The 24,815-nt window shown below is 43.1% G+C and overlaps 1 protein-coding gene across 1 annotated transcript in view; it reads left to right on the top strand.

Annotated features, from left to right (window-relative positions):
• The window catches only part of AFF3 (ALF transcription elongation factor 3), a 260,314-nt gene that overhangs the window by 55,848 nt on the left and 179,651 nt on the right, over positions 1-24,815 (top strand). The window contains exon 4 of the mRNA XM_066621326.1: positions 21,828-21,872. Within this exon, the coding sequence (XP_066477423.1) occupies positions 21,828-21,872 (45 nt within the window). The remainder of the gene's footprint in view (positions 1-21,827; positions 21,873-24,815) is intronic.

Genomic DNA, 24,815 nt, shown 5'->3' with positions numbered 1-24,815 from the left:
TCTTCCATTTCCTGCCTCAGATTTTTTATTAACACTAGGAGTAATTTTTTTTTAAAGGTCAAAAGACACAATGCCTTGCCATCATTTTATGACCATCAAATTAATTTATTTATCTAGTGTCTGTACCTAATGGAGATTGACTCTCTTGGTTCCCTGCTGTAATGATGCTCACTGAGTTGAAAATGAAGATGTTGGAGGATAAAAGTAGTACTCTGACTGCTATTGATTAACTGTCTTGTTTGCTTCATTGTTCAGGCTTCATTAGCTTCTTGGGCAAAGAGGTTCCCCAGTAGTGCATCCCTGACACCTTCCTGAGAAGATGCAGGCTTTTAAAATGACAGCTTTACTTAAAAATACCATTTTGATGTATGTATAATTGTTGTAGTCTTAGCAGTTAGAGCAGACAAAAGAAAATATATCTGAGGTCAGTCTCCTGTAAACAAAGAGCATGGAAGAGCTGTGATTTTGGATAATGAATATATTCACTAAGTTCTTACTTTACAAAGAACAGGGAAGGAAATGGGCAAGAAAATGTATTACCTTGCAAGTCTGTGTGATTAATTCTAATATGTATATTTCTTTGCCCTTGAAGAAAGATTCGGTTTTATAAAATGAAATGAGTCACCATAGGTACTGTGGTGCTGTCCTGGTAGGTACTGAATATATACCAGGATATAAACATTGGTAACAAATTTTAAAAATTATAACACACTGCATCTTATGAAAGGTGGGATCATTATTAATCATCTTCTTCCTTTACCAACCACATAATTATATTGGCATTTTGGTTTTTTGTCTTCTACATCTTCTTATTCTTTCCCATTTACACCAGACAATTCCAGTAAATAAATGTATCACAAACCTCATGTTTCTGTGTTTCGCCTGCTTGTAATCCTAAATAACTCGTGGCCCAAACTTAACCCTTACCAGTGCCAGCAGAACATGTGGTATGCTGGTGCAAGCTGTTGCAAAAGTGTCTTAAAGCACTTTTGTGACAGTCCACATTTTAGGAGCATCGATGGGAAGACCAGGGCCTTCTTGTTGGTATTGGCTCTTGGAGCAGGTAAGTCAGGGAAAGGGCAGGGAGGAGTGTAACAGGATGGACAGCGACTGGAGCATGGGTGGATTAGTTGCAGGATGGAGCAGAATCGGCAGTACCAGTGTGTGCCATATCTTATCCCCCCTCCCAGGCCTGATCTGACAGCCTGGATCAATGAGGACTTGCACCAGCGATAATGGCTGGCACACGTCTTAGCTGACCAGTTGGTATTGGTGCGTGGAGCTACAAATGTCACCATACCTTGAGGAGACCTCCAGCAGCTGAAATTTCCCTGCGGGATGCAGCGGAAGCCACGACAGCACCGCTGCATTGGCAAAGGGGAATTTAGGGAGTATTGGGCTGCCCATCTTTTAGTTCACCTTGGGCACAATAAAGTAAAAAACAAGTATGCTTAAAATCTATTGAAATCAGCAGGCGTCAAACCTTCAGGTACCAGATTTAAATCCCACTAGTTTCAGTGAAAGAAAGATATGCAAAATTTACGCTGAATTTCACCTGTTATTATGATTTTTCTTTAATTTTTCCAGTGCGTTTTAGAACACTTTCCTAAGTGCCCTGATAGGTACTAACTCTGGTGGGGCACTTGCAGCCCTGCTGCCATTTGCACTGTCCCTCCCCCTCTGCATGTGAGGCAGAGGTGGGAAAATACAGGCAGGCAATTGGTTGCCTGTTGGAGCTGAGGGGTGTGGCATGGCACACAGGGTGACCAGATGCAATGGAGGACAGAGTGCCTATACCTTTAACCACTGTACAGAAGAGGGAATTTGGGGAGGTGCAGCTTTTTAAGCCCTTCTATGTTGAGCTGCACCTGTCAAAATTTCCTCTTCTATGCAGTGGTTAAATTTGTCCTCCACTGTACCTGTACTGGAATCTGGAAGAACTGTCGAGGAGGTAGATGTGGTGTCAGCAGTGGCCCTTTTAAGGGTAAGGCCTGGGCATCCAGCAGAGTGTGCTACACAGCTGCAGCCACTTGAAGGCAGTAGGGCCCTCAGGGATATAAGGAGCACCTGAGGCAGGAAAGTTTGTGGTTTGTAGAAGGAGTATAGGTTGGAGGTAGGAGAGGAGACTGACTGGGCTTATTGACATTGGAATCTGACCTTGGACTGTGACTCGGTTTATTGGCTCTGGACTCTGATTTGGCAGCTCTAATTGATTGGACTGGTTTACTTGGCATCTGTGGACTGGAACTGGACTCTGACCTTTGCTTGCTGCACTGGTGAGTTTCACCAGGGAAACTAATTAGCCTCAAGCGGGCACAAGGCCAAGTGGATTGGGATTTGGCAAAACAGTATCTGGTCACTCTAGTGGTACGGCTGTTGCTGAGGCTGGCAGGCTGCCCAGCTTCAGTTCATGCTGAGTTGGCAAGCCCTGCCCAGCCACCCTATGCTCAGTCTGAGATTAGCTGGTCACTTTTTCAGGGGCTGCGTAAGAATTTTTTGCTACTAACCTGATTGGCTGCTGGTTGGCAGTTTTTTCACCTACCCCAGACTGGCATTTAGGCGTGGTTGAATTGGGAGTCTTTTGCAAATTGGTTTGGGCTAGGCAGGTGGCATGCTGGCTGTGTAGCCAGGAGCAGGGACCGGCATACTGAAGTTATCAAGGCCAAGGGAGAAACCAGAACCTCTCTGACAACACTTGTTCGAGTTGATGAGGCTCGTTGGTGAGCCCCTTGGCTGTTCGAGCAAAGGCTTACACAAGGTTTTCCAGTGTGGGTCTGTTCTGGCTGGCTGCCTCAACCCTCTGTGGTTGACCGTGATAGAATAACTCAGTCCTCGATTGAGGGATGCCTTGAGTCAGGATGTGACACCCGATTCGGGTCAGGGGGGAGGTAGATGGCCAGTGCCATTTCCCCTAAGATACCAGCATGTTGGGGGGTTTTAGTTAAATTTTTTCCTGTTGCAGGTTTGTTTATTAATAAAGTTTAAATCATTCCAAGCCTATGTCTCACGTACTTCTTTGGGGGGTGCCAGTGTAAACATATTTAAATATTTATTTTCCAGTTCGGTTCCAAAAACCAGTTTAGTTTAGTTTTCTTGAACTAAATCACATCAACTAAAACAAAAAACACAAGCACAGGTTTCTGAGTCTTTTATAGATCAAATCCAAATGAATGGCACATTCAGGGTGACCAGATGCAAGGGAGGTGTTGTGTGTGTGTGTGTGTGTGTGTGTGTGTGTGCGAGCATCCTTCAGCTCGGAAGACTATGGTATCGTGCTCTGATTAGTGGCTCTGGAACAGAGTGTCCTCTCCAGTGCGCGAAGCCTGTGTAAAGTAGGTATGGAGGATAGGCTGTTACCCATGCAGCAAATCCCCCCTCTCCACGTCGCTGAAATGGTCCAATGGAAAGGCAGAAGCCAATACGGTTGGTTCCAGCGATGTTGCAGGAGTTGCCAGAACATGACTGTGTTCAGCCATGAACTCCCTCAGGGACTCCGGCTCCGGATTCTGCCTCGAGGTTGACTCCTGAAGCCTTTTCTATAACTGGATGTAGCCACAAAGCAGTGGAGGTTTGGGATCCGAGTTTTCCTTCTCTCAGATGAGCTGCCTTCCCAAGCTAACGAGTCTCACCTACCCGGTGGCTGTTTAGTCGCCTCTTACGACAAGTACAGCCAAACCGAGGGCCTGTTCTTATCCCCAGCCCCCAGGGGAAGGACAAGGGAGGACAGAGTACCTATACCAGGGCTTTTCAAAGTGGGGTGTCACGATGCCCCAGCCTGAAGGCCCTGGCCTATGCCCCCTTAAGGGGTGGGGGCAGGGAGGAGGCAGTGACGCGATCCCCAGGATCGCATCACTAAGGGAGCTGCAGGGGCTTGGATGGACTTCCCAGAGCCTCCTGCAGCTTCCTGGGGATGCGGGGAGCCCTGCGCCACCTTCTTCAGGCTCCCCAGGTCTTCAAAAGTGAAAGTGCAGCAATTGCGCCCAACTTCCGGTTTTGCAGAGGTGGAGCAGGATTGCTGAACTTTCACTTTTGAAGACATGGGGAGCCCTGCAGATGCTCACGCAGAGCTCCCTTCATCCCCGGGAGGCTGCAGGAGGCTCTGGTAAGCCCAGCCAAGCCCCTGCAGCCCCCTTAGCGACCTGGGGATCACATCACTGCTTCCCCCTGCCCCTTCAAGGACTTACTGCAGGGCTCGAACGCCCTTGGAGTTTGAGAACCACTGCCCTATACCTTTAACTTTTGAAGAGAAAAGGGGATTTGGGCAGGTGCAGCTGTTAAAACCCTTCCATGTTGAGCTGTACCTGCCCAAATTCCCTCTTCTCTCCAAAATAACAACAACAGTATTTATATACTACTTTTCAACAAAAAGTTCACAAAGCAGTTTACAGAGAAAATCAAATATCTAATGGCTCCCTGTCCCAAAAGGGCTCACAATCTAAAAAGATGCAACACCAGCAGACAGCCTCTAGAAAAGACACTGCTGGGGTGAGGTGGGCCAGTTACTCTCCCCCTGCTAAATAAAAGAGGAGCACCCACTTGAAAAAGTGCCTCTTAACCAGTTAGCAGGGGTCCAAAACTTAAAGGTATAGGCACTCTGTCCTCCATTGTATTTGGTCACCTTGGGTACACTCCTAAATGAGGTTTTGTTGTGTTTTTTTTAAAAAATATTGAACCAAAAGAAAATGTCGGTTGAGCTCTATTTAGTAAACAGTTGCATGGCCTGAACTTGGTCCATAAAATACACAAATTCAGGGAAGTTTATTCACCAGTGGAAGAAATGAAATAAATGTAGGAAAATGATTTAACACAATACAAAGATGTTTTTGAATGAATCAGACTTTGCTATTTAATTTACATTTTGATGGCTCATTAGGATGATGAATGACACTGCTAGAGAACAAAACATACTTCCGGAACAAAAGCAAATCTCTGTAGCCTAATAACATTTTATGCCAGCACTTACATTTGTCAGAAGTGGATGCTATTTATCCCTATGATTATTTAAAAATCATTTTTATTGTCCTTTGTTCGGTGTCCTCTTCTGGGAATTTTAATTCAGAGTTTTGACACCTGCTTATTAACTTGCCTGAAGTATGGAGTACAAAGGCTTGTGCTATATAAAGAATTCTAACCAGCTATGTTTATATTACTGGCAGCTGTACACAAATTAGCTTGGTTTGGATTTATTCTCCCTCAAAATAGAAAGCATTTCAAACAGTGTTGCCTTAGCTCACTTACATATCATTGAGATGGCAAAGTTCGAAGAAATTTCCTAAAGGCTGGAACTGTAAATAAGAATTTTATACTCAAGCAATATCCATTTGTTATATTCTGGAAAGAAATCTCAACCTTGGAACAACCTCAGGTTTGGACTTGCTCTCTTCTACTTGCTGTAAGGAGAGCATAATTAATGAATTGAGCTGGATAGCATGGCAAGTCCCATTCTTTTCTGGACTGAAGAAGAGATTGAGATTTCTGCCTAGAAAGCAATGAACAAACACAACTGAGAGACAGTTTCTGGCTTTCAGCCTTCCCAGTATATACCCTATCTGACCTGGAAACTCTTCCCTACCCTAGATTTGTGGGAGAGAGAACTGGTTACGAATGGGTTAAAAAACAGTCCTCCATACAATCTTATATAATAAGGTTGGGATCTGGAGTTGATCCCTTGTGTTTTCTCACTAAAACTGAGTTCTGTATAGGTGTTATTTGTGCCCAGATGTGCCATCTGAGATGTAGTGGATTTCCACCAGGGCCTTTTGTGGCAACAACCCTCTGGAATGCTCTTCTTTCAGATGTTTATATGGCCCCTTATGCTCCAGTCCTATAGACAGTGTGTTAATACCTGCCTGTTTCATTGTTCTTTTGAAAGAGGGTGATATTTTGGTGGTTTTTGGTAGGTTTTGTCTGCTGCTGGTTGCCTATTTGTGACTGGGTCTTTTATTATATTGACTGTTTTGTCCTTTTGGCATTGTTACTTGATACTACTATGTGTTAATTTTTGTATGTTAACTGCCTCAGGTTACCTTTGGCAGAAAAGATGACACCAAAATCTTTTAAGATAAATAAATACACAGCAGCTACAAACTGCTTGTCACATTCATCATAAACTCTATTTTCATAATTCTGTCCCAAGATGGCTTCAAACATTCACTTATTTATACCAAGCCATTATCTCCTTTACAAATAACTATGCACACTTTTATGCTTCAGACTGTAAACTCTAAGAATATTTCACAGGGTCACACGCATTCAAGCTATACCTAAAAAGAAAAGCATTAATATGTTTTGGTAAGTTACTCTTCATTATTTGATCGCTTCTTCAGGGTTTTTTGTTACGACCTGCTGTTTCCACACAATAAAACCATACAATATCATTTTTAAATGTATGCATATTTGTTTCCTGAGCTTCCTGCTGCCAAGAATAGTCCTGAATTTCCATCAGTGCATGAGTCAGAGCTCTGGAGGATAAAACAAGTCGGATACTGCATTTGCATCTGTGAAAAAAATACTTCAGTGTGAGCTTTCTGTGGAAGCATGAAAAACATGTGGAAGCATTAAAAATGCAGCACAATCATTCCTGACTTTCTTTAATGAGTCAGGATAACAATAAAAACAGCCACGGTGAAAGAGCATGATTGATTTTTTCCTAAGAGCAAATGTGTGACTTGTTCATACTGGGTTTTTTTTCCTAATTCTTTTTTGGGAGTGGATGTTCTGAAAGAGAAATCACTGATTTAATTTTCCTTTCCTAATACATAAACACACTGACACATGTGTCAATGTAATACTACTAAATATAGATTGCTACACTTTGTTCACAACTTTAAAAAAAAATTATAGATATTATGTTTGAAAATCCCAGTATTTGATAATTTGAGTAGCAATTTGTTGATATGCTTTATTCAACTTGTTTTGAAATATTATATTTAATGATATGAGGAAGTAGTCCTCAATAAAAACTGAACATATACTAAAGAAATGTCAGGCCTCAGCAGAAGTCATTTGTTGGCTTCTGAGACAACCATGGGATCTAAACTGACCAGAGTAAACAGGTTAGGATTGAAGTGGTTTGGATAGGGCCAAAACAAAGGTCGAGAGGAGAGCCAAGTCTTTTGTGACTACTGCTTCCAATAAATTAAGCAGATGACACACTAACATAGAGTTTTATAAGGCCTAGCGATAGGATGTGAAACTTAAGACCCATGGCCCAGATGTTACCCAGAGGTGAAAAGCAGTGTGCCCCAAGGATCTGTCCTGGGACCGGTGCTCTTCAACCTCTTCATAAATGACCTTAAGACAGGGATGAGCAGTGAGGTGGCTAAGTTTGCAGACAACACCAAACTTTTCCAAGTGGTGAAGACCAGAAGTGATTGTGAGGCGCTCCAGAAGAATCTCTCCAAACTGGCAGAATGGGCAGCAAAATGGCAGATGCGTTTCAATGTAAGTAAGTGTAAAGTCATGCAAATTGGGGCAAAAAAATCAAAACTTCACATATAGGCTAATGGGTTCTGAGCTGTCTGTGACAGATCAGGAGAGAGATCTTGGGGTGGTGGTGGACAGGTTGATGAAAGTGTCGACCCAATGTGTGGCGGCAGTGAAGAAGGCCAATTCTATGCTTGGGATCATTAGAAAAGGTATTGAGAACAAAACAGCTAATATTATAATGCCGTTGTACAAATCGATGATAAGGCCACACCTGGAGTATTGCGTCCAGTTCTGGTCATCACATCTCAAAAAAGACATAGTGGAAATGGAGAAGGTGCAAAAGAGAGCGACTAAGATGATTACTGGCCTGGGGCACCTTCCTTATGAGGAAAGGCTATGGCGTTTGGGCCTCTTCAGCCTAGAAAAGAGATGCCTGAGGGGGGACATGATTGAGGCATACAAAATTATGCGTGGGAAGGATAGAGTGGATAGAGAGATGCTCTTTACACTCTCAAATAACACCAGAACCAGGGGACATCCCCGAAAATTGAGTGTTGGGAGTGTTAGGACAGACAAAAGAAAATATTTCTTTACTCAGCGTGTGGTTGGTCTGTGGAACTCCTTGCCACAGGATGTGGTGATGGTATATGCCCTGGACGTCTTTAAAAGGGGATTGGACAAGTTTCTGGAGGAAAAATCCATTATGGGGTACAAGCCATGATGTGTATGCGCAACCTCCTGATTTTAGAAATGGGTTATGTCAGAATGCCAGATGCAAGGGAGGGCACCAGGATGAGGTCTCTTGTTATCTGTTGTGCACCCTGGGGCATTTGGTGGGCCACTGTGAGATACAGGAAGCTGGACTAGATGGGCCTATGGCCTGATCCAGTGGGGCTGTTCTTATGTTCTTATGCCCCCAGAAGCTCTTTATCCAAGTCACCTGGTAGTTGGGCTCTCCCAGCACCAACATCAGCTGCTGAGCTTGAAGTGACACCTTAGTAGAAGTGGCACTGATGAAAAGACAGTGCTGGGAGTGCCCAATTATCATGTGGGGGCTAACCTTTCAGCAGTGCGGAGGTGTCAATGTTGAAACAGCAGCCCACCTGATAATTGGGCTCATGCAGGGCTGTCTTTTCAGCAGCAGCGCTTCTGCTGAGACACTGGGAGGGGAAGACAGGTGGAAGCCTCAGAAGGCAAGGAACTGTATAGGGAAAGAGGCTAACCAAGAGGGGTGAGAAAGGGAGAAGCTGTGGATGTGCTGGGAGAGCCCATTTGTAATACAGGCCACCCTTTCAACAGCACTGCCTCTGCGAAAGCATTACTTTGCAGAGCACCTCTCAGCTGTTGAGCTGTGAAGTGCCACCTTGGCAGAAGTGGCATTGCTAAAAGAGCAACCTGCAAGATGGGTTTTCCCAAATCTTGAACTGTATGAACTCAGCTTGGAGTGAGGGACTTCCTTCTTGTGTGTTTTTGGGGGGCTGTGTTCATTGGATCATTCTTATGTTGTTGGATTATTCTCAGCCTGCCCTTTCTGTTGGACTAAGGCAAGTTCGCCTACTTGCAAGCAAATATGTGATATGGCTCAGTTTCACTTTCCACAGGGCTCCATGCATTTTTGTTTTCTGTTTTTTTGGCCATAACTTTTGATAGAATAGAATGGAGATATTTCACTCTGGTTTTTTCATTGTATTCTCCTGTAAATTCTCCATCAAATGGTATATAACAGGGGGTCTCTAAACCCCGGCCCAGGGGCCAGATGCTCTGATCAGGCTCTGGCCAGTGCATTGAGCCTCTATCCGGCCCATGGCTATCTTGTCCCCTGAAAACCTCTGGCCCGCTTGGCCAAACATGACTGGAACTATGCTCTGGTTGCATCTGGAGGGTGTTCAAGGGCCAGAGATGTTGAATGAATGATCCCATTCATTCATTTAATCACTCATCTAAGTTCCATCTCTAATTTATTTAAATAAATTTTATATTTAAATTTTTTTTTCCGGCCCTCAACACTGTGCCAGATATTTGATGCGGCCCTCTGGCGAAAAAGTTTGGAGACCCCTGGTATATAACATGATGGTATTATTCCTAAAAACTGCCATTTTAGCAATTCTGGTCACCCCCCCAAGGTGGTGTCACTTGTGGTGTCACCTAGGACAGATGGCCTCCCCGCCTCTCACTAACTGCACCACTGCCAGTGACAGTATTCTGGTAGCCCTGGTCTAAGACCAAAACACACACACATACACACACACACCTTCCAAGAAATATTACAGGTGTATTATCCAGGCATCCCCCAAGAAGGACACGAGACAGAGGCTTGCAATTTCTTGCATTAATAACAATAACCTGAAGCAGGGAAAGATTAAGCTAGTAAAAACCCCAAAGTGTGCTGGTCACTAAGAGCTTGGGAGAAAATGGCACTAGCCGTTTACCTCTCCTGAGACCCCATGGACGTGATATCTTGACTCCATGCGTCACCCTGTCAGAGACAGGGTTAGCCTATCCCAGCTGATCCCAAGGGGTCAAGGCAGCTGGCCAGCACTGACCCGATAAGCTGTGAGCTGGCCAGGGGGTTTGTCAACCAGCCTCACCAACCTGGACAAGTGTTGTCAGAGCGGTCCTGGCTCACCCCCTAACCTTACTTCCCTCAGCATGCATGCCACCCCCATTCCTGGCTACCCAGCCAGCACGCCACCTGTCACATGGGGAGGGGGTTAGCCTAGTGCTTAATCCACAGACATCTTCCAAGAAATGTTACAGTTGTATTCTAAGTGTGAGTCCATGTTCTGCACTGCACTCTGGCATGCTTATAGAATTGACAAGACCAGGGCTTTTCCAACTGGAGTGTCGCAGTGCCCCAGTCTGAGGGCCAAAGACTCTTTCCCCCTTAAGGGCCAGGGGCAGCAAGGAGACAGTGGTGCGGTCCCCAGGATCGCACTGCTCAGGGGGTACAGGGGCTTGACTGACCAGAGCCTCCTGCAGCTTCCCGGGGGTGCGGGAAACCCTGCGTGACCATCTGCAGGGCTCCCTGAAGCTTCAAAAGTGAAAGTGAAGAAATCGTGCTCCACTTCTGGTTTAGCAAAGGTGGTGCACGATTGCTCCACTTTTGCTTTCTAAGCTTTGGGGAGCCTACTCAGGCTGCCCGCACCCCCGGGAGGCTGCAGGAGGCTCTGGTAAGTACAACCAAGCCTCTGCAGCCTCCTGAGCGACGCAATCCTGGGGATCCTTCACCCCCGCTACCTCGCCCCCGCCAGAGCTTAGAGCTCTTAGAGCTCCCAGAGAGTTTGAAAACCGCTGGATAAGGCTATAACAAAGGTATGATCTTTCATGTATTTTAAAAATAAATTTCAAAAACCAGCTTTGCTTCTTGGTGATTGCTCAACATACTGGCTTTGAGTTTTTGCATTTCAGCATTCTTTTGTCCCTTTGTTACTTCTTAATACCACTTCCCTCCTTCTCTGCCTTTGCTATCCTTAACTTGGCTGTGGCAACCAACCCATATGATTTTTCAAAGTGATTTGATGATACACTTTGCACTACTTTTGACCTGATGGTAGCACAGATACCCATAAATAAAATCATGTCAGTAACCAGAGCTAATTAGTTTAAAGGCAGTGAGGACTAAAGAGGCTGAGGAGAATGAGGGTGAGGGTGAAAAAGAAGGAACATGAGGTTGAGATAAAGCAAGAGATAGGTGAATAAGAGTGCTGAACAGCTTCAAAATAATGCAGTAATGCAAACTATAATCGAGGTGAGTATTCTTGTCATATATTTTGTTGGACTGCGTTGAAAATACTAACTCAAAGGACATGTCAAAATTAGAAAAAAAAAATTAAAGACCTTACTCAAATCTTTTGTTGTTGTTGTTGTTGTTGTTATCTAGACATAGGCCAAAGATTGATTCAATTCATTCCATGTTTTGTTTTTGTTTGATTTAGACCTCATTGCATCAAAGTTATTTAAGGGATTAGGAGGCTCTGGAACAGACATCAGTTACCCTAACCTCGAGTTGGCCAGTAAATAATAGATGAAAATGATTCTCACTTTCAGGCAGTTGGGGCAGTCACACAAGGCAGCAGACGTTTGTTTACTTAAAGCCAAGAGAGATGGAAAAACCACTGTTTTATTAGCCTCATGGAAATGCTGGTTAACCAAATGCTGGTTAACCACTCCACTAAACACCAGATAACTACTTTTATTCTATTTGAGAGTTTTTGGAAACATCTGTGATCATATCCATGTTGCCGATTATAGACAATGCTGATATATTTCTCCTTGACTTAGGGATTTTTATTATGTTTGAGGCACTTAATATATTTAGTGATTTATGATTCATTTAATTAGAAAAGCTCTTAATTTTCAGGCATTGCACAGTAGTGTGTGTTTTTTCAAAGCCCAAAGGTGCATTCAATGTAAAATAATAAAATGCGTTATGTTCATTGAAATTTTTATAATTATTAAGTAATGGTAGAATAAGAACCAATATGTGAATAGTGCTGATTAATAGGTTATTAGTTGTTATTGCGCTCTTTTAAACATGAGGCAAAAGCTCAGCAGAGTCTTTTTATAGCCACAGAAAAATGGGTGATATGCTTTCCTCCAAGTAATTTCTAAATGCCCCTGTGTGCTAGAAGTGTCAGGTTTCCTTTTGTCACATCCTTAAAGGAATATTTTTTACCCTAGAAATTTGATCTCACCTTCCTTTTTCTGATCCAAGGACAGTTACAGCATTTGGCTGAAGTATGCTAGCTAAAATCTGCAAACAATATATAAAGAGTAATCAAATCCCTAACATGCTTTTACTCATGGATCCCTAAGTATACTCATTCAGGTCCTCAGCTTTCCAGACACCTAGTCAGGCTGTTGGAATTGGCAAAGCACAGAAATCTCTATGAGGGAACCAAAACAGAAAATGCACAAATATCCGGGGGCTTGACCTTTAGGTTCTGTGAGGTCATAGGTCCTTCCAATTGTATTGTTTGTGGCCACCTGCGCATCCCTACTTGATCTCTAGTTAGGTGGGCTTGGATGCTTAATTGGCTTGGCTGGTGCATGCCAATTCCAGTAGATGGGCTGCTTAGGGGTCATTAGTGGACCTAAATGATTAAGACAAGCATTCCACAAATGACCAATCTTCCTGGCCATTCAGTTGTTCTGCAATGGAGCAGATTTTAAAGTGTCACAGTAAAATGGATGGAGAAAAAAAAGAAGCGAGGGGTGTTTGATCATTGCAACAGTTCTGAATACTGGAAACAAAACAGAAGGTCTTATGTCCAAAGGCTTTACATTTTAATCATACATTTTTACTGGGTCACTTTTTAACAGATAGGTATTCCAATGCTAGGGGCCCAATCCTATCCCCTGCCAGCCATGGCGATGCACCCATGCCGAAGGTGCGTGCTGCATCCAGCTGTGTGTAGCAAGTCGAGGGCAGAGATAAGTAAAAATAATGTTTACTTACCTTCCAGTAAGCCCTGAGGCTCCCTATGTCTTTTCTGGACTACAGGGATGGAAACTCGAGTGAGGTGACTTGAGTCTAAGTTGCAAAACACATGTTTGTTTTTTGCTGGCTTGTTTACACTCGAGTCATCTGTGTTGATGACTCTAGCATTGACTTGAATGTGAGGCCACTGACTTGGCACTCAGTTCCCATGCATGCAGAATCAAGTCTGCCTGTATCTGGGTGTACTTGCTTTTTTTTTTTTTTTTTTTTTGTGTGTGACATGAAAGACCTAGTGGAGCCATCATTCAGACTGGGAGAGCAGCAGGGAAGTTCAGGCCAGGAGGCAGGGAAGGGTTAATGTTTTACTTTTGCATCGAGTGGGGGAGGGGGAGGCAGAAGTGGGCTCTCTTTCCCATTTCTGAAGGAACCAATGCTCATTGGATCAAGGATGGGCAGTCTGATTTTTTTCTTAGGATGAGGTAGGGCAGAAGAAGGAGCCCAAGGGGGTTCTTGCCTTAGAATTGGCTGGAGAATCAGGGATGGGGAGAAAGGGGTCAAGGAAGCCAGGGTGAGGCGGTTTGTAATGATCACACTTTCCAAACACATGGCTCCTGTGAGCTCCATTGTTACTGAGAAGGCCTCATTGAATGACTGGCACAAATAGGACTGCTTCTGAGAAGAACTGCAAAGGATTGGGTTGTACTGGTAATCCTCCCAGCTGCCACCTCTTGCGGAAACACACACAGAATGGCCAGCAACAACGCGCTTGGTAGCCATTTTACGAAAGTGGAAGTGACTTCCGCTGTTGTAAATCTCTCCACCCAACAGTTCAATCCTGAAAAGGATAGGGCTGTAAATAAATGCTCAACAATTTGCAGACTAGTGAGAGGAAAGAGGGTTCCACCACCTCCCTCCCAAATGTTCCAACTTCTTCCTCTTAGCATCCTAAGAAGTTCATACTCTTTACTTCCCCATATTCATCTTCTGTTCCTCTACCTCTATGGGAATGGATGTGGTGGTAGCAGGTTCTTGGCCTATGGGAAGTTTCCCTGCTCCTTGCAGTGATAAAGGCCACAATCCCCCATCTTAACAGATGAGGGTAGGTAATCCTTCTGTTTCAGGAGGTGACCCGCAGAGTCTTCCCACATAACTTCTCATTTGCTGAATTCATTCATATAATCTTCACCTCAGTGGGACTGCATGCCAATTATCATTTATAAACAGCTCTCATTATGTTCTTAGTTATGGCATCTTTTATAGCTCACTAATTACAAATGCACAAAACAGCTATGGTTAGTGTTAAATAATGTAAGCAGGGATGTAATTCATTTGCACATCAAATAGCTTTTACTGATATATTGTTAGTTTACATTTTCTAAAAAGGTCTGATATGAACTAACCCATTTTAATACATTGGATAGTGTAGAAGCAGCTGCTGTTCAGAGTCTCATTACAGAGTTGCAGAAAGGTTAATTGCTCCATAATGTCCTCCTTTGTTGTAAGTGTCATTCTATTACTGACAAGCACCAAAGATGGATTTGGGATTTTTGGCAAAACAAGCTTGATGAATGTACTCAAAAAACTTCAGCTTATATCCTATGCAAACTTATTTAGGAGTAAGTGCCATTTAACTGACTGAGGTCTAATTCTGAGTTCATGTATAAAATGTATAAAATGGGAGGGTAAGGGTCCAATCCTATTATCTCTCTCTCCCCCCCCCCCCCACCGATGCATCAAAACGAATATGCTGTATCCAGCATGGAGGCAAGGGGTGGATCAGGAGGCTTCAAAAAGAAAAGGGGAGTTAATTCCCCAACTGCTCTCCAGCTCCTCACTGGCTCTCCTTAACCTTGTGCCTCCTTAACCCTGGCTCTCCTTAAACTTGTGCCAGCTCTATAGCTGTAGGTAGGGAGGCCGTTAAAAGAGGGGATAGGATCTGGCATGCACCGTTGCTGCTGGATCCACCCCCTCCCACAGCCTTACTGCCCCCATTCCTCCCCTTCCCCTCCCAGTTTCACCTTCTCCCTGCCCACTCCTACTGCTGCCTTGCCTTCTCTAGTGGACACTTGGGATCATTAGGAAGGGTATTGAGAACAAAATGGCTAATATTATAATGCCGTTGTACAAATCGATGGTAAGGCCACACCTGGAGTATTGTGTCCAGTTCTGGTCGCCGCATCTCAAAAAAGACATAGTGGAAATGGAAAAGGTGCAGAGCGACTAAGATGATTACGGGGCTGGGGCACCTTCCTTATGAGGAAAGGCTACGGCGTTTGGGCCTCTTCAGCCTAGAAAAGAGACGCCTGAGGGGGGACATGATAGAGACATACAAAATTATGCAGGGGATGGACAGAGTGGATAGGGAGATGCTCTTTACACTCTCACATAATACCAGAACCAGGGGACATCCACTAAAATTGAATGTTGGGAGTGTTAGGACAGACAAAAGAAAATACTTCTTTACTCAGCGTGTGGTCGGTCTGTGGAACTCCTTGCCACAGGATGTGGTGCTGGCGTCTAGCCTAGATGCCTTTAAAAGGGGATTGGACAAGTTTCTGGAGGAAAAATCCATTATGGGGTACAAGCCATGATGTGTATGCGCAACCTCCTGATTTTAGAAATGGGTTATGTCAGAATGCCAGATGCAAGGGAGGGCACCAGGATGAGGTCTCTTGTTATCTACTGTGCTCCCTGGGGCATTTGGTGGGCCGCTGTGAGATACAGGAAGCTGGACTAGATGGGCCTATGGCCTGATCCAGTGGGGCTGTTCTTATGTTCTTATGACACGGTAGGAACAGGCTACGACTGGGGAGTGCTGCTGTCTCTTGTGGCAGCACACTGAAAATGGTCACTGACTGAGTGTTCCATGTGCTTTCGGCAACCATTTTGCAAAAATGGATGTGTCTTGCAATGTGCTCTGGCCGGTAGCCGAATTCTGGATAGGATTGGGCTGGCACTGACCATCTTTATAGAGAGAAGTCTGCGTCGTACACACAACATACTAGAGTTCTGAGCAATTGCACTTGTGCAGCTCATCAAAAGAATGCACACTTAGTGGGACTGGTCTGGAGCAGTGGCATCACCAGTGCAGGTGCCACCTACTTCCGGGGTGACCATTTCTGAATTCATATCCCCAGTCTCTTTTAGTGTCAGTCAAACAGCCCTTACATTGATCCAGAACCACTTTCCCACAACATGTCAGGAATGTGTAAAAGATGAATGTAACAACTTGGTTGGACCCAGAATATGATATCCATATATAAAGTTATTGCATTCTACTAGCATTGCAACTTTCCATTGGCCTGGTAAAAAGTATTTCCTTCTTAGCTATTAATGGATTCATTTTATTCCTGCTGTTTCTCTGTTTTCATTACTACTCTTGCCGCTCTTTTTTATTTTTTATTTTGTTAATGTTAAATGTTTGATTTTTTTTCTTTTTCTGAAAAAAATTGTTAGCTGCCTTGGAAGCTTCTTCTGAAAGGCAGCTTAACGTCTTTTAAAGAAAAGATGTGATCCATACCTATGTGTATGTATATTGAAGTAAACATTGAGTTTGCATTGACCACATTGGATTTAATGGGATTTACCTTTGTCACTGTACATGTGATTACAGCATACGTTCTTAAGGTGGAACATTAGTATATTGTGCAAAGAAGCTTATCTTCTATAATGACTCAAGGATCCAGTTTCCACTGTGAAAACTCCCCCCCCCAACTTCTATTTCAAACAAATACTCAATTTAATATTTACAGCATACGGTATATGAATAAACATGGTACAGTAGATAATTTATTATGCGAAACACATTTTCAAAGAGTCCCAGGTGGCTATTATGGAAAGACATTGTCTTTTGAGGTGAGAAACCTAACTTTAGGCTAAATACTGAGGTTGCTCTGCATTTCCTTAGCAGAAGGATTGCTGGATGGGAGTCCTAGCACCTGGCAGGACAAACTTTGCGGTAGTAATTTTAATTATTAGCAATGTAGCAAGAAAGTTTGTTCAGCACAGCACTCATTTTTTTTATAAATAAAGAAAAACATTAATATACTGTGAAAAAAATATTGATTTTACACAATCAATCATTCACAATAACAATTAATGCCTTATATTTTATTAATAGAACTATACAATTTCAGTCCATTACATTTCCCTCTTATTTTTTCTGGTCTGTAGTGTGCTTTTTTATGAACAACAAGTTAGAGTTATGAGGCTGCCTCGCTAGCATGCCTAAATATTTCACTGGAGGTGCCCAAACATTTTTTTTAATGAAATATTATCATTGAAGCTGTTTATAATTGATTGCTTCAATAATGTTGGAAAAGTGGAGGGGACTGAATAGTTTTCAATTCTTTTCAAACCTTAATTGAGGCTTTGCTGACAGTTTCAAAATCCCAAACCATAATGTAAAATAGTGACAAGATTGAGTCTGAGCTCCTCAAATCCCATATTCCAAAGCAGTTTGAATGCTTTCATACTAAACTGTTTTTCCCAGTGACAGAAAAAAAGAATGTTTACTATGGACAATTAGGGTGTTACAGTATCATTCCTAGTTCTCTGGAAAGCTAGGCTGCAATCCTATCCACACTTACCCTGGCAGAAAGCCACATTGACTATAATGGGACTTACTTAATTAGTAGACAGGCAGAGGAGTGGGCTGCCCTCATCACCTTCTTCTATGTAATTAACAACCCAATCCTATTCCCCCCACAACTGATGCAGCCGTGCCAAAAACAAGTGTGCTGTATCCAATGGGGGAGCATACTGAGAGGTTTTAGCAGGGAATCTGCTAATAATTTTGCTAGAGCAAGTCTCAGAAGAGGAAGGCGGTGGGGAGGCTGCAGAAAAGTGCGTGCCATCACTGTTGGATCCATGCCCTCCTGCAGTCTCCCTACCCCTGTTCCCCCTCTCTACTGCCATCTGCCCTCCTCTACCCACTCCCTGCCTCCCCTGTCACCTACCTTCCTTGGTGGGCTTCTGGGAGTCCACTGGGGTGGGTGGGAAGGCTGGAGCACACTGCTGGAGTGACATTTATGGCTGGTGCTGACTGCTTTCCTGTAGTCAGCGCCAGCGGAGCATCCATTCTGCTGCCACCCAGCCCAGTTAAGATTGGATCATATGTTAATCTTGAACAAAAAAAACCCAACCTGACAGCCATCAGCCAGAGAATGAAACACCTACAGGGACCTCACCTTCTCCCTGCCTAAAAACAAGTCCTCTCCAACGACCAGTTTCCTACATAAGAACATAAGAACAACCTCATTGGATCAGGCCATGTGCCCATCTAGTCCAACTTCCTGTAGATGGGCCCGGCCCACCAAATGCCCCAGGGAGCACACCAGATAACAAGAGACCTGCATCCTTTTGCCCTCCCTTGCATCTGGCATTCTGACATAGCCCATTTCTAAAATCAGGAGGTTGCACATACACATCATGGCTTGTAACCCATAATGGATTTTTCCTCCAGGAATTGGTCCAATTCCTTTTTAAAGGCATCTAGTCCAGATGCCATCACCACATCCTGACTAGAGGGGACTAGAGAAGCACTGACCAGAGATCTATTGAGTTCTCAGGTTGGTTTCTATTGTTATTGTAGGACCCCCTCCCCCTGAGATAATTTTGATCAAAGGAGAAGACATAAATCTATAAATAAAATGCTAAAGCTCACTGATGAGGCTTTAAATGACCTGCTTTTAAACAGATAATGTAATTGTTCTGGTGTTGGACTTAGACCTGGAAGATGCAGGTTTAAGTCCCCGCTCAACCGTGAAGGTTCCTTGGTGACTTTGGGCCAGTCACTATCTCTCAAGCTCACCTACCACACAGGGTTGTTGTGTGAGGACAAAAGGAGGGAAGGAACCACATATACCACCAGGAGCACCTTGGAGAAAGGGAAGTATAAAAATGTTAGAAATAAATATGGTAAATAACATCAGCTGTATGTGTAGCACAATCCTGACCATGTCTAACAAAGCCCCGCTGACTTCAATAGGACTTACTCCCTGGTAAGTATGGAAAGGTTCATTCCTATATCAGTATTTAGTCCCTGGGTGCCCTTCAGTACTTTAGGGAGATTTTCAAAGTTATGCACAAAATTGGGGCAAGTGGGATGCTCCAGCAGTAAATATGGTCTTGATATGTGGTTTTTGCTCCCTGAAAGTTCCTTTTCAGCCTATCGCTATAACAGCAACTAACAGCAAACAAAAAGGGGAGTTTTCCAGGGAAGGAGAAATCACATACAGAAAGGAAAAAGAAATGTGCATGCTGGCATTTTCCATCCACGAAGCAGTAAAAACCCTTTTCCTCTGAGATTTCAGACAGTTTAGTATCTCTGATCATTCTGAACCTAGCTGAGAGAGCAGAACCTCTGCACTGATAAGTTTTTGAATGAATCTTATCTTGAGGTTCAGAGCAAAACTGCTGGGGCAGTAAATGTACAGGGCTTGTGGGACTTGAGAGCAGTCTTTTCTCCAATAAAACTGAGAATGCTCTCCTGCCTCTTGTGGAAAGGCTACCCAGGTAGAGGTCAATTAGAGGGGAGGACAGAGTGCTCAGAAAACTGGGTCATTTTAGGAGTCAGGCTGCTGTTTGTTGCTGTACTTTTAAAGGCAGAAAACTTCCCCTAAAAAGTGGGAAGAAAGGAAAAATACACAAATTCTTTAAAAAAAAAAACAAATCTAAGTTTACAACATTTGGACAAGGACAAGCAGACGAAGAATTCTGAGGAGAAATTAGAATTGTAATACTAAACACATTAAGGGCACAATCCTAACCAGGTCTACTGAGAAGTAAGTCCTATTTTGTTCAATAGGGCTTACTCTCAGGAAAGTGTGGTTAGGATTGCAGCCCAAGCCAAATTAGAAACATTTTTTTAAATGCACCAGAAGCAGAAAACCAGCCAGAGAGGCAGTCAAACCACAAACCATTAGACAACAAAGATTGAAAGGATTACTGAAAGGGGATAGGGCAAATGCTATGAAACAGAATTAATTCTTTGCAAGGTCCAGTAGTGGACAAAGGGGTGGCTGGGAGGCCCCCAAGCCCTAGGTGCCAGGCCGCAGGGGGGTGTCGGGGGTGGTGGCATGTGGGTGGGGGTGAATGGGGTGACATGCTGCCCCTCCGAGGTGCTCCAGGTGTTTCCTGGGCTCATTGTAGGGGCGCATGCAGCATTCATCATTGGAAGTGGTGAGTGCCTTGAATTGGGCCAACTGTCCTCTCTTGGGTTCAAGTGGCTCCAAAATGGAGCCATTCCAGAAGCAGGGGGTGCATACCTGGCACAGGACAGGGGTGACACGATGACATGGGGGCGTGGCATTTCTGCATCACCATGTTGCCTCCACTGTCAAAGCCAGCCCACTATAACACTGGGTGAAGCACTCACTTTTAGCATTGGCCTGGGAGAAGTAAAAATTTTGCATGGGGTGCCTCACTACCTTCATTGGTCCAAGGCAGGAGGAGCTTGAGAATGGAAAAGGAAGTCTTCCCCTTTTGCTGTCTCCCCAAATTTTGCTCACACAACTTGTTTGAAACACAGAGCTGGAACAAGTATTGTGGAGGTTGTGATGACAGCCAGGACACAGAAGGAGTAGGAAGGATGAGGAGAAGGAGCACTTTAATATACATGCAGGGAAGAAAAGGAAAGGGGACAAATGCTTGGTGCCGCTTCAGGCGCAGCCTGATGATAACTTTCTTTCTTTCTTTCTTTCTTTCTTTCTTTCTTTCTTTCTTTCTTTCTTTCTTTCTTTCTTTCTTATTTGAAGACTGTTTAAGATAATGCTCAATCTTACAATGGTTCAGACTGTACTCATAGAAGAGAAGCATCTCAGACACATTCAGCACTATTTACTAACTGGCATGGTGGCTTATGGGAGGTGGAAATGAAGCAGTGCTCTAGCATTTGGGATCTGTGTGATTGCATTTATATCCACGTACAATTGAGTTAAGATGTGTGTCCCCCCCACCCACCCAATCATTTAATGTCTAACAACCCTAGAAAGGGGATTCTCTAAAATCATTCTCTAAAATCATCACACTGACTGAGTTTAAAACAATACTTATGCTGGTAACTCTCCATTTGAATAAGAGTGCAATATTCCCATCTCTTGTTTACTGCATAACTGAGAATTACTGCATAGTTTTTCACAACTAGCATATCAATGTCATTAAATAAATTTATTAGGAGATATTAGTGGGAATTTCAGAATGATACACCATGCAGACATTTAAAACTAATTATAGAAATAGTTTTAACTGAATGTTGTGTAATTTCTAGATGCAACTTAGTAATACTTTACAGTATAAACATATTCCTTATAGTTGCTAGGTAATGGTAACTAGCATTAAAGAGAATAAGAAGATAGTTAACAGACAAGATTCTGTTGGCAATTTTACTTTTTTCTACTGTATATAGTTTCTTGACCTTTTATTCCACTTTGATTTATTTGGTGGTGTTCATCTCAAATGTCTTCTGTGCAAAGTTCACTTGGGGCCATTGAATTCTATGCTGAAGTGCACAGCAGTCACTTCAGATCAGTGGGGCATGTGTAGGAGAAATTTCTCTTGAATTGTGATCTTGGAGTGGCATAGCAATTTAAAAAAAATTGCTGTCAGCAGAGTGCATAAGAAGGCCTTTCTAGCTTGTTTTATGATGGCAAAAACAAATTTTTAAAAAAAACTATTTTAAATTATATCTGAAACAAGATATTTGTGGCAGTTGTGCAATTTTTGTAGCATGTGTGATTTGGAATGCAGTATTTTATTATTTGATGTCCATGAGTAAAATACGCGTTTCTATTTAATAATAAAATGTAACAACATTGGAGCAAAAGCTATTGGGCCACAATTTCCCAGATGCAAGAAAGACACCTTCACCTTAACATTCGTACATGTTGCCTGAAGGCATATATTCAGCCATGCTGTTCATTGTTTCCCTTTATATATGTGTTTTCCTCTTTGTTTACAGGACAATGGGACAGGAGATGACAGCTGTGTTGAAGAAATTTTACGGGTAGGACTAAAGTTTATCCTTCCATTATTTAACAACTTAGAATGTGCCTGATATGACTTGGTGGTTTAACATGGCAAAAGTTTGTTTTCTGATATAGCCTCCCAGGTGGTCTATAAAATTAATAGTTTTAAGAATAAGGGTGAGGTACTAAGTAAAGTCTGTGTTTACCTTAAATGCCCTGTATTTCTGTTATACTTGATAATATAGTAGGTCAGGCAGCAAAAAAAGGTCTAAAATCTAAGCTTTATGTTCCTAAAAACGAGTATGGGACATTTATGATGTATTCATTAAGTTGTTGATTTATGTCTGGTACTACTCCATCACCCAAATGAAAAAAACATTTTTTTTTCCAAACCCTCTTTGATTAATGGTTGAGGAAAAGAATTAAAGGCATAATCTCTGGCAAGAGTGGGTGCAAGATGGGGATATCTTACTAAATTTTTAGGGGCATTGTGGAATGTTCAAATTGTGCTTATTATTTAATTTTTTAAATTCTGAACAACGTAGAATTTATCAAAAGATTACCTCATCCTCTTACTGTTGGAGTGTATCACATTTGTATTGCATTTACATTCCCTTTATTTTCAACTTTCCCGTACCTATAAATCAATGTATAACAAAGTAAATGAATGGAAAAGAAATGGAATATATTCAGTATTTGCTATAAAGAGCCCATTCAGAGGCAAGTAGCAGCATTGGGAACTGATTTTTACTGGAAAAATGGCACAGGAAGAAGACCACCTATCCTATGCACTGCAGTTCCAGATTGGAAGCTCTTACAACTGCCTTTTGATTGAAAAAAGATGGTGCCACACTTAAGGATGTCTATATTCCATATAATTTGGCCCTAAAATAAAATATAAGTACAAAGTACACTGTGAATGAGCAGATTAACAAGAAAATAAGTGATCAAGTGAATGAATCAATGGGGAGCAGCTGTGTACACCGCTCTGAGCTCTTTGAAGGAAGGGCAGTATAAAAATGTGAAAAATAAATAAAGTGAGCAAGCAAATTTAAATAAGCAAATAAGGACACAATCCTAATTGTGTCCTGTGCCAGCGCAAGTCCCTTGTGCTAACCTGGGAGGATTGCAAACATGCCATAAAGCGTGTTTGCGCCTCCCTTAGAGTAAGGTGCACCAACCAGCAGGTAAGTCCATGTTGGCCGAGTTCAGCGCGGGGGTCTGGGAGAGGCATGGGGAGGAGGTGGGGCCAAGATCTAGCAGTTATGCCAGATCTTAGCCCCAGTTCCCAGGTGGCAGCAGCAGTTCCTTGTCAGTACCTCGTCAGGTAGCGCAGACCTGAGTAGACCCATTGGGGCCGCTGCGGCTCTCCCCAGGGTAAGGGGAGAAGTTTCCCCTTGCCTTGGGTGGAGCCTCAGCCAGACCCAAACTTGCACTGCATACAGTGCAGGCCTTGCGGCCTGCCTGTTCCAGTGCAAGTTAGGATTGCAGTGTAAATAAGTATGCAAGCCAGTAAGTCAGAAAGAAAGAAAGTTGGAAAGCTTACATTCCCTCATTTTCTTTTTAACTTTCCTGAAGAACTGAAAGTCAGCAAAAGGCCCTGAAGGCATAGCTTAGTGAATGAGCTTTGTACTTTGACTACAAGTGTGCCTATGTTTTCCCTCTCAGCTCCCCCTTCTGCTGTCACTTGGTTCAACCATGACTTGTACGCATGCTTTTCTGCTTGGAAGTCTGTCACTTTGGTCAGAGAAGGGAAGGGTCAACAGTGCTAGCACCTCTGAGTGAATCAAATGAAAAGAAAACATTTCACCAACTAAGTTGATCCCTTCCCAAGCCATGTCAGTCATTCCATCAGTACCAGCTGCAGGTTGATAATATGGGCAGCACTGCTGAAGTGAACCAAGGGCCTATCTAATTCAACAATCTGTTTACAAAGGGGGGCATACAAGTTGAGTCTCTTTATTCAAGAGGATTCTGTTCCCAGAACTCAAAAATCAAACTATAGCAAATCAATTAAAAAAACAAAGTCCCTTTGCTCAGGTGATTTAAAAACAGCCTTGCTGACCTTTGTGATGTTAAGATAGAGTCATTAAGATGACAGTCCAACAATCAGTCTCTCTCTCAGCACTTAGGAAGGATTATCTTTCTTTCACTTGAGGGGGTGAAGAGAGGGGGTTGCTTGGAGAGAGAATGATTGATGGATTGTCAACAGACTGCCCTATCTCAACCTGTTGTAAAGAACTGTTTTCCTGTAATTTAAAGGGCCCTTCTCATCATGTTGAGATAAAAATCTCTACAACAGTAAGAAAGGATTTAAAAGGGTGCATTTTTTCCCTTCTGCAGGGATCAGCATTTGCAGTGGGTAGAACATGAATTTGCAGTGGCCATTCCTGTTGAGTCAAATCTGTGGATAAAAAATCTGTGTATAACAAGGTTGGACATGTATTTGGGAAGTACAAAGTGGGGGATAAAAGCAACACCCGGTCTTGGAGTTTCCATTTAGATGTCATGAGTTAGCCATTGATTGACCTAAACCCTGCAAAATGGTCTAACCTAGCGCTTCCCAAAGTGTGTGTTGTGACCCACTAGTGAGTCGTGAGCCCAAGAACAGTGGGGCACAATTTGGGCCCCCCTGTTTACTTTTGTGCTGATTTAGCTTCAAATAGGAGCCATTCCGGAAGTCCCATTACTTACCACGGTCTCTCCTGGCCTGATGACCTGCTGTCTTAGATTGACCTTCAGAAGCCTCCATTAGCTGGTGTTGCTGCATTCAAAATGCTACATGGGGGTTTCGGTGGGATTAGGATACAAGCCTGCCTCCATATGTGAATTTCCTTATCTTGATCAGGGCAAAAATCTGTGAAAACCTGGAACCAAAGGTGATAGTCCTACTTCAAAATGTATTTGAATTACATGGATGGGTCAGATATCTGAGAGCATGTCTGTCCCATTGCAGATAGTTAGCAAAATTAACTACACAT

This window comes from Tiliqua scincoides, chromosome 3 (genome assembly GCF_035046505.1).
Source record: "Tiliqua scincoides isolate rTilSci1 chromosome 3, rTilSci1.hap2, whole genome shotgun sequence".
Classification (NCBI taxonomy): Eukaryota; Metazoa; Chordata; class Lepidosauria; order Squamata; family Scincidae; genus Tiliqua; species Tiliqua scincoides.
The sequence above is the reverse complement of the archived record's forward strand: the minus strand, read 5'-3'. Positions and strand labels throughout refer to the sequence as shown.